This window comes from Lepidochelys kempii, chromosome 10, assembly GCF_965140285.1.
Source record: "Lepidochelys kempii isolate rLepKem1 chromosome 10, rLepKem1.hap1, whole genome shotgun sequence".
Lineage (NCBI taxonomy): Eukaryota > Metazoa > Chordata > Testudines > Cheloniidae > Lepidochelys > Lepidochelys kempii.
The window spans coordinates 5587158-5601821 of record NC_136389.1 but is presented as its reverse complement, the minus strand read 5'-3'; the positions used below and the strand labels follow the sequence as shown (position 1 = coordinate 5601821).

The 14664-nt window shown below is 41.4% G+C and overlaps 1 protein-coding gene across 2 annotated transcripts in view; it reads left to right on the top strand.

Moving 5' to 3' along the window:
- The window catches only part of LMF1 (lipase maturation factor 1), a 349536-nt gene that overhangs the window by 36395 nt on the left and 298477 nt on the right, over positions 1-14664 (top strand). Inside the window, exon 3 of one of the 2 annotated variants that reach the window (XM_073361771.2) lies at positions 11112-11122. The exons of the other annotated variant lie outside the window; for it this stretch is intronic. Coding sequence (XP_073217872.1) covers positions 11112-11122 — 11 coding nt within the window. The remainder of the gene's footprint in view (positions 1-11111; positions 11123-14664) is intronic. 2 annotated transcript variants of the gene reach the window in all.

Genomic DNA, 14664 nt, shown 5'->3' with positions numbered 1-14664 from the left:
TTATTGTATGATACTCCAGGAAATTATAATAATTCTGCTAGGGCCATTGGTTTTAGAGGGATTAGTGTCCGTTTCAGAGGGCTGAAGCGTTAATACTGTATAAAAACATCAATGTTTGTGTGAACCTGCAATTTTTTAATCTAAAAATGTCTTAAATGAAATTCTTCTCTTCCTTTGATTTGTGGTATTTGTTGGTAAAATAGATAGTTTAGGCTTCACTTAAATTAAAATTACCTTTCGGGTCACCAAATGAAATTAATAGGCAGCAGGTTTAAAACAAAGGGAAGTATTTCTTCACACAACGCACAGTCAACCTGTGGAACTCTTTGCCAGAGGAGGTTGTGAAGGCCAAGACTATAACATGGTTCAAAAAAGAGCTAGATAAATTCACGGAGGATAGGTCCATCAATGGCTATTAGCCGGAATGGACAGGGCTGGTGTCCTTAGCCTCTGTTTGCCAGAAGCTGGGAATGGGCGACAGGGGATGGATCACTTGGTGATGACCTGTTCTGTTCATTCCCTCTGGGGCACATGGCATTGTCTGCTGTCAGAAGACAGGATACTGGGCTAAATGGACCTTTGGTCTGACCCAGTAGGGATGTTCTTATATCTTAAAGGTTGTGTTGGTGTAAGAGTAAGCAAAAATCTGTTTAAAAAAATCACTGACTCATCAGTTAGTAAGTATTCTGGATATCTTCTGTTGCATAGCACTTATCTTTATACAGGGTACTATGTCAATATCTATGCTAGGAAACTCTGGCATTTCCAAGGACTGTTTAGATACCTGGAATGCCTGTAAAAATACTTTGTGTCCATACATAAAAGCGCTCCAGACGTTCCAATTACTGGTGTGACTGCATCAGATACTGAGAACTGCAGCTGCATTGGTGCAGTTGGTCCTCCCAGTGTGACACCGTGATGCTCCTGACAGCAACGAGTACTGTATATGTTTACATATAAGCTTCCCCAGTCACCTGTTTGAAAATTTGAGCTTATGGCCATTTTATCATGCTGTCTTAATCCTTAGCACTTCATACCTAAATGTCAAATCTCTTGGCTGCCTAATATTAAGAAGTGCTGTTGTCCCAGAATATTAGAGACAAGGTGGGTGAGGTAATATCTTTTATTGGACCAATGCAAGTTGTCTCTGTAATATTAAGAAAACACAGAGGAAGTTGGTGATGTGTATCAGTTGCTTAGCTTCGTAAAAAGCACAAGAAAATAACTTCCTGTAACTTGATGCACTGATCTCAAAGGCAGTGTTAGTGAAAAACACGATTTTTTTGCACCCCTTTTATTTTAAATTTAATCTGATGAAAAGAATGAATAGATCATTAACAAAAGGGAGTGGTGTTGGTAGGGGGTCACACATCAGGGAAGGAGTGGCTTTTATCATATAGATTTTTGTGGCATTTACAATGTTCTAAAATCTATCCACACATGGAAATACACACTGTCTCTCTCAGAGTGTGTTTACAGTCAAAGAAACTTATCAGAAGATTGCATGGTTAATGCGAAGGTTGTGTGGTCTTTAGTGTCTCTGGCAGAGCCCTGTGGTACTACCAGATGAATATTTTTAATTTTGTATTATGTGCCACATCTAATTTTCAGCTGTTGGTTTGGATATTGATTCCACAGCTGAACGACTTAAGAAAAGAATGAATAATGTTTTTAATGAATGCTTTTAAAAAGTTGTAACTTGCCAAATACCTTCATGCAGACAGTGCAGCCCAGCATATGTTCATCTTGCTTAACTAATCTAACTTTTTGGAGCTGCCTGATGGCTTGTGGTTGGAAAGAAGGTTAATGCTCTGATTGGTACAGATTAAAAGCAATCAGGGGATAGGGAAGTGTCCAAGCCCTCTACAGAATCTTTGTATTCGCTAATTTCTTTAAGGGCCTGATTCTGGAAACTCTTACTACTGAAAGTAAGCTCATTAGCTAACCTGGCACTACTCATAAGAGTAAATATTTGCAGGGTCAAGACATGTTGTTTGATGAGCGCTTCAGAAATATTTGAATAAATGGAAGTTCTCTCTCTGAGAATGAGTAGATTCAGGCCCCATGGGACGTGCCCCTGTAATCAATAGCAGAAGGCATATGGAAACATATAGTACTTTCAGAATAAGGAATTGGAGTCTTATAGAACTTTAATGTGGAAGAAACCAAAAGGGTCATATAGAAACTACCGTAAAACCTACAGAACGTGGTAGAAAATGATAGCCTTTCTGTAGGCTTGTATTTAGCAGGGAATTATATTCTGTCTGTAGGATTGTTAAAAACAAAACCATAAGAAGGTTGTTCTGTGAAATTCTATATGACTTTACATAAATTCTGGAGGTTCAAGGAAGACTTTATTTGAGAATAAAACAAGGAACTGACAGCCAGGCAGGCAGAATACATCTGCCAAGCAGGGTGTCAACAGGTGGTATATGAAACTTTCCGACTACTATTTTCTATATGAAAGCTGAACTCCAATGTTTCTGTCATCTCTGTCTTCCCTGACCATGTGTCTGTGCATGTGCACAGATACGCCCAAAAATACTCTAATAGAACCGACCTTTTGTTCCAGGGCTTCAGCTTATTTAAACCGGCAACCTTTTTGTTTTTTTTCCACCAAATATCCGTTTTCACTTGCTGTGCACAATTTTTTACTTTGAGTTCTCTCTCTCTCAATCAGCACAGTGATTTCCATAAAAGTAGGGCAGCCCGATCCAGCTCCCATTGAAGTCAGTGGCAAGGCTCCTATTGATTTCAGCAGGAGTCAGATCCAACCCAGAGTGGGGAAAAGTTTGCAGTACTTCCTTTCGTTCTCCCTCTTTGCTTCCTGCGCCGGTGTCACGTTTTCTGCTTTTGATTCATAGTCCAATTTAAGGAGCAGCTTCAAGCAGGATTCCACGGGCTGCCATTTCAGTGACTGGTTTTGGCACCGGAACAGTCTAACCAAAGCTGACTTCATTTGAATTTGGCTACTCCTGTAGCTGCCTAAGCCAGGTCCCATAACAACTTTTAGTTTTGGAAATGAGCATAGACAGAAGCCTTGGCTCGGACCAGCTTTCAGTTAGGTAATTCAATTTTTGGTTGACTTTTAACCAAGCCTTGTAGCCTGCTTTGCAAGGGGACAATCAAATGGTACATTGCCCCTTTCAGTGACTATGGGAACTGATAGTTGTTACACCGTGCAGAGAACTTTGTGAAAATGCCCTATCATTTAGCAATTTCATATAATTGATTAAATAGCCAGCACTGCTCCATTAGGTGGCATTTCTGAGTTTGCCAGAAGGCTTTGTGGAGTCCCTCTTCTTTCCAATCCCTTTTAACTCTCCCTTGTCAGTACCTTTTCCGCCACCATGAGAAAGAGAGGAACAAACTTTAATTTTCGAGCTCATTTTCTAAAATACAGGTCTTCATTTAAATGTGGATGTTGTGATTACAGAGCTCAGTATCCCAGCTTTTAGAGCTCTGTGACCACAATAAAATGAATCCAGAAACCAAGACAAGTGGTTTCACTTTATTACCATTCTAGCTTATTTCCTTCCCCCCCACGACCGCTGTGGAATACTAAGGCTTGGCAACAACTGAAACCAGCTCTCAAAGATGTTACTTACCCCATGCTTTTGACTTAATGATGTATCCTAAATTAATGGAGAACCAGAGTGTTTCCGTTGTATCGCGTTGATGGATTGTCGGCTGTTGTGGCTTCCAAATGTGTAACTTGAGGTTACTTTAATTATTATTTTTTTTTCCCCAATAATGTGTAAAGACCCCACTATGGGAGTGGGGCCCCATTGCGCTTGGTATTATACATGCACACGCAGTGAAAACAGAGTCCCTGCCTCAAAGAGCTGACAGTCTAAGTTTGAGAAGAGACAAACGGATTGATACAGTGCGGGGAGCTCAAGCTAATAGTGAGCTTATGATATACAGTATTCATCATACTACAGTTCACTGATCCATTGGAATGGGTACTTCACCTTGCTTGTGGCCAGAACTGTCTGTCTGTTTGTCACTGCTAGTGGGGAACACTCTGTCCCCTGATGTAGCCTGCAGTTTTAGCTGCCTCCCTGGCGGCAGGTAGACCAGCCAGCCTTCCCTGCTGCCACGCTTTTCAGAAGGAAACTCCAGCTTTTATTTCAAAGCTCTGACAGAGGTTTCTGCTCAGTCAAATATCTGTCTAATTCCCAGATGGCTGCATTTGCCTTTTGGGGAGACTGTGCCCTCAGCTCTGCTTCCCCTGTGGAGGCATTTGCAGCCAGCTGCTGCTCCTGCTGTGGTCAGGGTGTGCTAGGCCAGCTTCCAGCAGAGGCAAAAAGAGAGGTCTGACAGAGTGGTTCACTGGGGAGCTTGGCAGTCTCCGTGGGCAGAGTTTAGTGCCCCTCCTCTTCTCCAGCCCAGTTTGCGTGCGGTTTCCTCAGTCCCGCCCACTGGGCAGGAAAGCAGCCGGACGGGATGGAGAAACCGGCTCCACGGGCAAGCAGCTTGGGCTACGGATGGAGGGCCTTGGACACAGCATGGACGCCGTAAGCCCCAGGCCAGCTCCTTCTTTGAGATCCCCAGACGAGGCCCACGTGGGGGAAGGGAGACAAGGGCTCGCCACTGGAAATGTCTCTGGAGCAATCTCTGTACCTGCTATCATTTCACCTCTGAAACAGGATTATGGGGACAAACTGAACCTGTGCAGGAGGATTTGTTGTACGTCTGATCCGTTAAAATAGACCTCCCAATTGCTGCCCTCTCCAATCAGGCCCTTTTTTGACATTGGGAGATTTCTCTCCTGGAACCCTGTCCGGCCATTTTTTTAAATTCAGACCCAACTGCACCCATTCTCAAAATTAAATTCAGGAAATATTCTTCCTTCTGTTAAGCATCAAAGTCGAGTCCTAAGGAGCAGAGAAGTCATGTTTCCTTTTATTGAGAAAGGTGGCCACAGGGCCATCAATACATAAATTCGCCGGATTCTTCATATTGGTGTTCCAGAAGTCTTCTGCGTGGCTTTGTGCCCAGGAGAAGGTGGAGGACATATAATATACCTTGTTTTGGATGACAATATTTCAGATTGCCTCACTTTCTAATTAGATGGTAAGGGGTCTGATGCTAATAGCAGTGAGTGGTAACTACTGAGTGGTACCACGTAGAAGCAGAGTACCTTTACAGAATGGGGACAGGCGATGTTTGCTGCATAATCATTCATTTCCAATAAAATGCTTTGGGAACCTCAAACCCATTCCTGAAACTACACTTCCTTCCTTCAGTGCTTCCATTACTGAAGGTCACCATCACTGGGAAGGTCTTAGGTTAGTCAGGTTTATATATTTAAACCAAATAAATAAATAAATAAATAAAAATTGAAAGTCTGAGCAATTTCCAATTAGCTATCCAAATAATTTGTTTTGTATGGAAAATGTTACATTTCCAAGTTCATTGAATTCTAGCAACAACATATGTATAAATAGTGGAATGTTTTTTTTTATGAATGTTTTCATCTGAAGCAAATTTAATTAAAAACATGTTCACGACCCTTTCATTTTTGCGTTCCGTGCATATTGCAGCACTGAAACTTAATCAGCACAATTTTAGCTCAAATATTTGCTTAAAAGTGAATTTTGATTGTATATTGAATTGTAAAAGTCACAATTTACCATTTTGCATTTAAATATGTAATTCATATTGTGTTGGCTAATGACATAATTCATCCAGTTAGGGAACAGAAATATAATGTGATTTATGTAATTCATACACCATGGACTGAAAATAGTATGTTGAGTTTGTGAAATTCCCAGTTCTGACAATCTGCAGACCCAAAATGATTCACTGTTGCAATTTGCAAAACCAAACCCACACTTTTACTTAACTCTCTCTCTCTGTAATCTGTTTTTATTAAACGTTTCTGCCAAATTCTAAGGGAGGCTATGGGGAGAGAAAGAACTATTTAAAAATTAGTCCTATTTACTGTGTGTTGGTAAGGAGGAGAAGTTTTCAAAAGCAAAAATGGCAGCTAAGCCCCTAACTCCTCTTCAGAGTCAATGGGCATTAGGCACCTTCCTGTCATCTGTGCCTTGAAAATCTCCATAAGAGACCCTGCTGTGTTTATGTACTCATAGTGAGCCGTTCAGTTTGGTTTCCTTGGCATTTGTATCACGAGCTTCTTCAGAGAAATAAATTCACAAGTGTTTGCTTGTCATCACATGACAAGTTATGGAGCCGAGATTGATGTAATCAGCAACAGACACACGTCAGAAAACTTAATGTGGTTGAAAAGAATACAATTTTTTATTAATTCCTGATTGTGTGTTTTTTGGAATGGGCCTCAGGGGGTTCTTTACGTCTGCCAAGGAAAAAAGAATAATTCGTACAAGTTTATATTTAACTGCACCACAACTGTGGTGGAGAGCAGTGAAGTGGAGGTGCCCTTAATGACAGATATCTTTTATAAAGAGCCACTTTTATTAAGAATGTTAAAACTTATTGCGCTTTTGAAAATAATGGCTTCTATGCAACAGTAGCCCTGTGTGAAATTGTTGTTTAAATATGCAATAAAATACTTGGGTTGATTGATTTTATAACTGTTGGAAGTAAGTGTGTGTATGTCTGTGTGTGTGTGTGTGTGAGAGAGAGAGAGAGAGCGTGCAAACATTTGCACAAACATTACGGTAGGATGCTCTCCAGTAAGTAGCACACTAAGTAGTTTTTTTAAACTTTTCTAATTTTTTTGTCTTTAAAAAAATGGCATGTGGTACATTACACATAGTGTTAATTGTGCCTATATGGGATTGTAAAGCGCAGAAGAAAGCATGTTTTTGGGCCTGATCCTGAAAGCAGGACTGAGTATAGACTATGTTCCTGCAAACATTTACCCACATTTCTTGTCCAATTGGGTATGTATACACTGCAGCTGGGCACATGTCTCCCAGTGCCAGGAGACAGACTCGTGTCAGAGCCACTCAAGCTAGTTCCCTCAAAGCATTTTTTCTATCAGAAAATAGTTTCATTGAAATGTTTCATGGGAATATGTCGATTTTTGAGGAAATTTTTGATGGGGAAAAAGTTGAAATGAATGATTGAACTGTTTCAGCTTTTTTGTTTTGGTAAGGTCAAAATGATTCATTTTGACTTTAATACAGTCAAATGTTCATTTTAATGTATTACCAAATAAAAGACAATAATGAATCAAAAGAAGATGTTTTTTACGTTATCGAAACAAAATGTTTTAATGGTTCCAAATTGAAATTAGTTGGGAATTTTCATTCCACAGGAAGCTTACTTAATTTTGGCTTTTGTTCTGATTTGAGTTGAGTACAGATTTCAAAATGTTGCAATTTCCTGCAGAATGGAAACTCTGGTTTCCAATTGGCTGTAATTAGCACCATTCAAATCACGCATCCAGTAGCAGCTGGTGTATTGGATGTACTCCTGTTGTTTGTTTAAAAAAAAAAATCAAAGATGTGGGTAAATAATCCACCTGTGAAAGTGAACATTGGCTTTTCAGCACTACAGCAATATCCTTTAGGCCAGGGGTTGGCAACCTTTCAGAAGTGGTGTGCCGAGTCTTCATTTATTCACTCTAATTTAAGGTTTTGCTTGCCAGTAATACATTTTAACGTTTTTAGAAGGTCTCTTTCTATAAGTCTATAATATATAACTAATGTAAAGTAAATAAGATTTTAAAAATGTTTAAGAAGCTTCATTTAAAATTAAATTAAAATGCAGATCTTATCAGTTTAGTGTGATCCTTGCCCTTGCTGAGTTTTCCAATGTCTGGCACGTATTTAGATACTTTAAGCTGCACACAGGCTTCTGAGTGATCAATTGTTAACTGGCTCCAAGAGGGACAGAGGACAGATTTCATGTGTGAAAATACCTGTTCACACAGGGATGTGGATCCAAATGCTGAAAGCATTGCAAATGGAATTTTCTTCAAACAGTTACATTTCACTGGCAGGGACATCCAGCCGGTCAGAATAGAGGTCCCATGATCTCTCTCGGTAGCTTCAAGTGCACTCTGCAGATCTCCAAACTTTGATGCCCACAATTCTGAGCTTTTTAACTGAATGAGCTGCATTTCGAAATCTTCAGCATCCATCTACTGAAATAGAGACAAATCCAAGTTGCTTTCGCTGAACTTTTCAGGTTTAATTAGAAAAGAAAGCCTTGGGCCAAATTGCTGGAAATCTTGAAATCTGTCAGAAAATTCTGATTCCCGTTCTTGCAGGTACATTCTAATCTCAACGTCAAACGCAGCGCGCTGGTCCACGTGGCGTCATAGTGATGGAAGCAGCAAATCAAGACTTAAAAATATCCCAGTACAGTGGCTCTGGAACAATTTTTAAGGTGGGGGTGCTGAGCTGTGCCCCTTCTTGCCCCTGTCTGCACCCCTCATTGCCCCAGGCTGGGGCCAGTGGGCCACACCTGGGGGCGGGAGCAGAGCCCCGGGCCGGAGACCGGAACCCCAGGTCGACAGCAGAGCCCCCCGGGGCCGGCAGCGGGCTGAGCGGGGCTGGCGGCCGGTACGCCAGGCCAGCAGTGGAGCCCCCGGGACCGGTGGCCAGGACTCAGGCCATGTGAATGCCACTGAAAATCAACTCGTGTGCCGCCTTTGGCACGCATGCCATAGGTTGCCTACCCCTGCTTTCGGCTCTAACAATGGTTGCATAGTAAAGTTTTTAATACTGTCAATGGAGCTTGGCTGCATCTTTGTGTGAAAAGTGCTTAGGATGTTTTGGAAACAATATCAAAGAGTAACCACACAGTACAACCTCACTAATCTGCACTTCTGACTAGGCCGCTGCTCGCTGTGGATTGCGGAATTTTGCAAGTTAGGCACAAAGTGAGGAGAGGCCCTTAAAAAAAGCTAATGCAGCCTTGCAGGTGTATTTTATCAATTGTACTTTGGTTTTCTATTTTACCATGCTTTGTAAAGTGCTAGTAAATATAACCTAGCACATTCTGTAATAATAATAATACAGAAATGTCAGTAATATATAATATTTCCTTTTCCAGATAAACTTATCAAGTAAGGTAAATGTGTGACAGTGACTTGCGTGAAGCAATGGTCTCAAGTTGCAGTGAGGGAGGTCTAGGTTGGATATTTGGAAACACTATTTCACTAGGAGGGTGGGGATGCACTGGAATGGGTTACCTAGGGAGGTGGTGGAATCTCCATCCTTAGAGGTTTTTAAGGCCCGGCTTGACAAAGCCCTGGCTGGGATGATTTAGTTGGGGTTGGCCCTGCTTTGAGCAGGGGATTGGACTAGCTGACTAGGTCTCTTCCAACTGAGGTCTCTTCCAACCCTGATATTCTATGATGTCGCATGGGAAGTAGATGGCAGAGTTCAGTGCCCTATCCACTGGCCCACGCTGCCTCCCTTTGGGCATACTATATAAGACCTCCCTGTAGCATGTTTTCTGAAAGGCAGGAAGACCAGTAGTTTTTTGTGTGCGTTCGTAAGGTTCTACTGTAGAAGGTAGAGCCTGCTTCTTGAGGTTGAAAGCCATTGCACTAGACCTATATGGCCTTTTCCTCTTAAAAAACAGACTTCACTCCTTCAGCACCTAAAACTCCCACTTGACATCAACAGGAGTTTGGGGTGTTCAGTGGTATTGGACCCTTATTTTGTGGTGTTATCAAATGGCAGGGACTTGGGTTATAACTAGTGAGATGAGAACATGCAAATTCCCTAGGCAGCTTGGAAAGTTGGCATAAAAATGTGTATTGGTAGCTGATTCTGAAGAATGAGCACCTTCAACTCCTGGTTACGTCGGTAGGATTTGCAGGAGAATTCATTTATTCTTATGTATTTTTAGAGGCAATCTGGTCTAGTGACTAGGACACTGGACAAGGAGTCAGGAGACCTTGGTTGTATTCCTGGCGTGACTGTGACCTTGGGTGAGTCCCTTGATCTGTCCGTGCTTCTGTCTCTCTCATCTATTGGGTGTGTAAACTCTTTGGGCAGGGACCGTCTCTAACTATGGGTTTGTACACCTTGCACAATGGGATCTGATAGGCGCTACAATAAGACAAGTATCTTCTTTCATCCCGGAGCATCTTTGAAGACACGGGGAGCAGTACAGTATCACCATTCATTCCTGTCCGTGGCTCGTTCCTCCGTTAAACCCAGACAGAATAATAATAAATATCATCTTGGTTCATTCTGGAGAACTGACAACCTTGATAAGTTAGATTTGACAGGATGTAAATGTTCCCCCACTCTTGAGCAAGACGCTATATTTTTCCAGTGAATAAAAATATTTATCTGACCAGCACTTTAAATGTGTGTCTGTCTTGTCTGTTGGGTTAACTAATAAATTTTTCTTGCTATTTTACATACGGTGAAATTGAGGCATGGAGTGAAGGTCATAGAGGGAATTGGCCCGGGAGGTTGGGACTAGAATTCGGACGTCCCTCGCTTTCTGTGCTGTGGTTATTCCACCAGTTCATGTACCTTCTCTTTTAAAATACACAATCACGAGCCCTAAGTGGCCTGGAACTGCCTCTCCTCCTGCACTCTTGTGTCACGGTCAGTATGGACGCTCAAGCTTCGTTCCCCTTGTTATAAAACAGAGCTGGCAGTGCGTCCTCTGGGAGGGCTCTGAGACTCTAGAACTTGTCCTCCTCCCCCTGCCCGATCTGAAATAGACCAAATTTGGGGACTTTCCAGGCATGCTGCAAAAGGACACCTGTTTGAGAGGGTCTCCGGAGAAGGCTGAGGGTGTATTTCCTAGATGATGGAGGGGAGGTGGTTGGCTAGCCAAATTTTAATAGACCTGATTTCAGAGCTGCTGAGGTTTAATTTAATTGTATATATTTGTATGATCATTTTAGGGTGCGTAGAGCCTTGGACAGGCATCTTAGTTATTTTAAATCTAAATAAATAATAAAATAGCTGATTGGGCTAGCATTCAATATTTATACCTTGCATATCTCTAGCCACTGTGAGTAGAAATTCACCGTTCGTGCATTTGTTACATTATGTATTTAATGTTTACATTAGTACAGACACGTTGCCATAGACATTTTGAAATCCGAATCCATGTGAAATAAAAGTAACTTGAGACAAAGGTCAATAAGAATGATTAGCCCAGATTTTAATTTTTTTTTCCATTTTATTTTGCAGGTATTCCTTTGGTAAGTGAATGTAAATCAGAAAAAAATATCTGCAGTAATTCTTTATGAGTGCATTTTGTGGGTAGGTAGCTTTTAAATTATTCTCTTTCTCTTTCTCTGTCTCTCACACACAAAGGAATATTATAGTTATAATAATTTCTGCACTGTTCAGTCCCCTATCAGACTTAAAGAAATCTTCCGTATATTCTATACATACCTTAAGCAAGGGGAAACTGCTCTAATGTCTATGTTGAAATTGACTTAATGAGAGATCCTGTATTAGGTAAAGAAAGCATGTGGGTTGGTCTAACTGCAATTTCTCCTGGACATGTCACATGACCACAGTTGGTGTGAGCTCATTTTTTGACTGCGACAATGCCAAAGATTAAACCAGGTTTGAGACCGAGAGTAAGAGCGTGGGCTGGAGTAATGAATGTGGGGTTGGGAATCTGGAGACCCAGCTTTGCCAGTGGCTTGTATGAATTAGGGAAGCAATTTCACCTCTGTCTCAGTTTTCCTGCTGGGGTGAAATGCAGATAATACTTCACGGGGGGTCAGGGGAATGAATGTCCATACAGCACTTAGAACAGACACGTTTCTGTATAAGTACTAAGTATCCTGAACTGCCCTGTCACTGTACTGTACCGGTTCTGTAGATAAATAGAGGAGTCTTGTTCCAGGGCTGGCACTGATCAATAAAATCCTCTTTAATACAGAAACCATACAGCTAGAATTTATGAAATCTATATAATTTAGTGTAAAGGCCATTCTTCTTATATATGTATTATCGACTACCCCTCAAAATTGACAGGAAGAGAACTTTTGTTTACCTTTGAATGGATTGAGTCCTCCTTTACTTGTTAATTATTTGATTTGATTTGAAGAGGGAATGCAGAGTGGAACTAGATAGAACTAGAAACAGCCTACAGGGTATATGCAGGGATCATCAGGCATGATGCTTTGTGTTATGAAGAGCTGGAGAACTGGGAAGAAATATTATTTTCCACCTCTATTATCTACTTGCTGGAGAGGTTTACATGCTTGCTTTTAGGTAAGCTTTCCAGGTCTGGGTTGGATTTTTATGACCAAATCTAGTTTTATTATTTAGGATTTTTTAAACACCTGATTACTTCCATAAAGTTATTAAGGACAGCCAGCATAGTTTTAGCTTGTATTGTCCATCTTAAATAATATTTTTCCCAGTTTCCTTATTGGTCGTAGAGGAAACTCAGCTCTTCCAAAAAAGTTGACTGTGTCTGCATTATCTCCTGAAAGGACAAACACCCTGCTCTGATTAATCAGGTCCTTTGTACGCAGTGGGATCTCTCTTTTCATTTTTGAATAAAATGCTATTTCTGAATAAGATGAATGAGATGTAAATCTTAAACTACTTTTGTGAGAGTACAGGAAAACCACAATATTTTTGTTATAATATAGCTGAAACAACAACATTGTGATCCATTTCTTTTGCTGTAGAAATACATTAAATATTGCTGAGCTTTGAAAGCTGTTCCACACTTTGGTAGCATCTACTTCAAAGAATTATCTGAAAAATTTCCGGAGTGATCTTTGGAAATGCTGACGGTTGCTGTTCCCCTGCAGGAAGTGTGCTTTTTTTGAGACATCTTAGGATGGATTTTGGTAGCCTCCTTGAAAACTGCAGGCTGTCCCTATGAATTTTAAAGAACTCCAGAGTCTGGCAATAGTTGGAAATAACAACAAGCTGTTAGGCCAAATGGGATCAACTGGTATTGCCACAGGTTTTGCTCTTTGCTCTCTTTACGGCTGTCAGGTAACAGTTATTAAAAACACTCCTCACTTCAGGCAATGAACTGTGAAACAGACATGCTGCAGCTTTCACAGGGCACAGGCTTGCATTTTGCTATTTCTCTTTAAAAGGTGAAAGGAGTACGTTGCAATGCACATCCCATCGCTGCTGCAGCCTGGGAAATTAGACCTGTTTTGACATTAGTGGGGTTGTAGTAATCCTTCTGCCTTTTTTTATTATTCTTATTCAGAAATGATGACTTCAATTTTAAAATGTCATGTTTTATCGAGTTGGTGGTGGTGAAAGGGGTCAGACTGATCGTGACAAAGAAGGAAGTCCTTTGTTTATCCACCAGGCAGGTACAGCACTGACCGTGCAAGGTTCTCCAGCACCATCTGGCTAATGTGCCTCAACTGTAACCTGATGGAACCGCTTTCTGGATAGTTTTAATCCTCTGTTGATTCTCAGCTGAGACTAATAAGAAGGCTCTTGGGAACGGATGGAGTCACTATCCTGTTCTCAGTGGCGCGCACACGCTCAGTTAGCGTCCAGATGCTCAAGTCCTTGAGGGCTGGGCTTTTGTGGCAGCTCTGCAAGTGAAATCCCACTTTGAGCTTCCTCCTGGAGCTTCGCTGTCCTTGGGGTTCCCCTTCATGACATCTCTGGTTCCAGTGCCTCAGAGAGCCACTTGTGCCTCTGTAATATCCTAGGGGGACCTGCATCTGCCACAGTCAGCGGAACAGACTCACCAGCTTTATGCAGGGTTTCGTTACCCCCTACCAGCTCAAGGGAAGATTCTCACCAGCCAGTTACAGGTCTAAATGGTGGTGGCAGGAGTGGTGTTTTCATAAGGGCACTTCTCCTGATGGTTTGGAATGAGCCAGAAACCACCAAGTTAATTTCATAGACCACTGACCAGCTCTGGGGCAGGTATAATTTTCTGTCATTGTGGATCCATTCTGAATAAAAACAGTTTATCTGAAGGGGTCCCTGTTCAAGCGGAAGGGTTTTTGGGCAAACTGGAGAAAGTCCAGAGGAGAGCAGCAAAAAGGATGAAAAGTCTAGAAAACATGACCTATGAGGAAAGATTGAAAAAATTGGGTTTGTTTAGTCTGGAGAAAAGAAGACTGAGTGGAGACATAACATTCTTCAAGTACGTAAAAAATTGCCCTAATGTGAAGGGTGGTAAATTGTTCTCCTTAACGATTGAGGACAGAACAAGAAGGAATAGTCGTAAATTGCAACAAGGGAGATTTAGGTTAGACATTAGGAATAACTTGCTCTCACTGTCAGGGTAGTTAAGCACTGGAACAAATTACTTAGAGAGGTAGTGGAATCTCCATTATTGGCGGTTTTTAGGAACAGCTTAGGCAAACACCTGTCAGGGATGGTGTTGATAACACTTGGTCCTGCCTCAGTGCGGGGGACTGGACTAGATGACCTATCAAGGTCCCTTCCAGTCCTACATTTCTTTGATTCTAATGGCTTCAAATCCCATTACGAGTCTCCTAAAATAATCCCATACATTTTTTTTCCCATTTGGAGCCTGATTTCAGTGGGTTAACACAGTGATTCCCTCCCCCCCCCCGCCATGGTGTTTTCACCTTATCTCTGCTCTATAATGAACTATAGAAAGAGATGCTGCACTGAAACATAGGCTCTGTGTAGGCTTTCTTTCATTTGTCTTGCCATTCTGGCATATTAATTAGTACCCCAGAAATTCAAACAATAATTTGATAGCCTTTGATGGCATAACGTCACGTATTGCTGAGGAAAAGCTGGTAGAATGAGATGT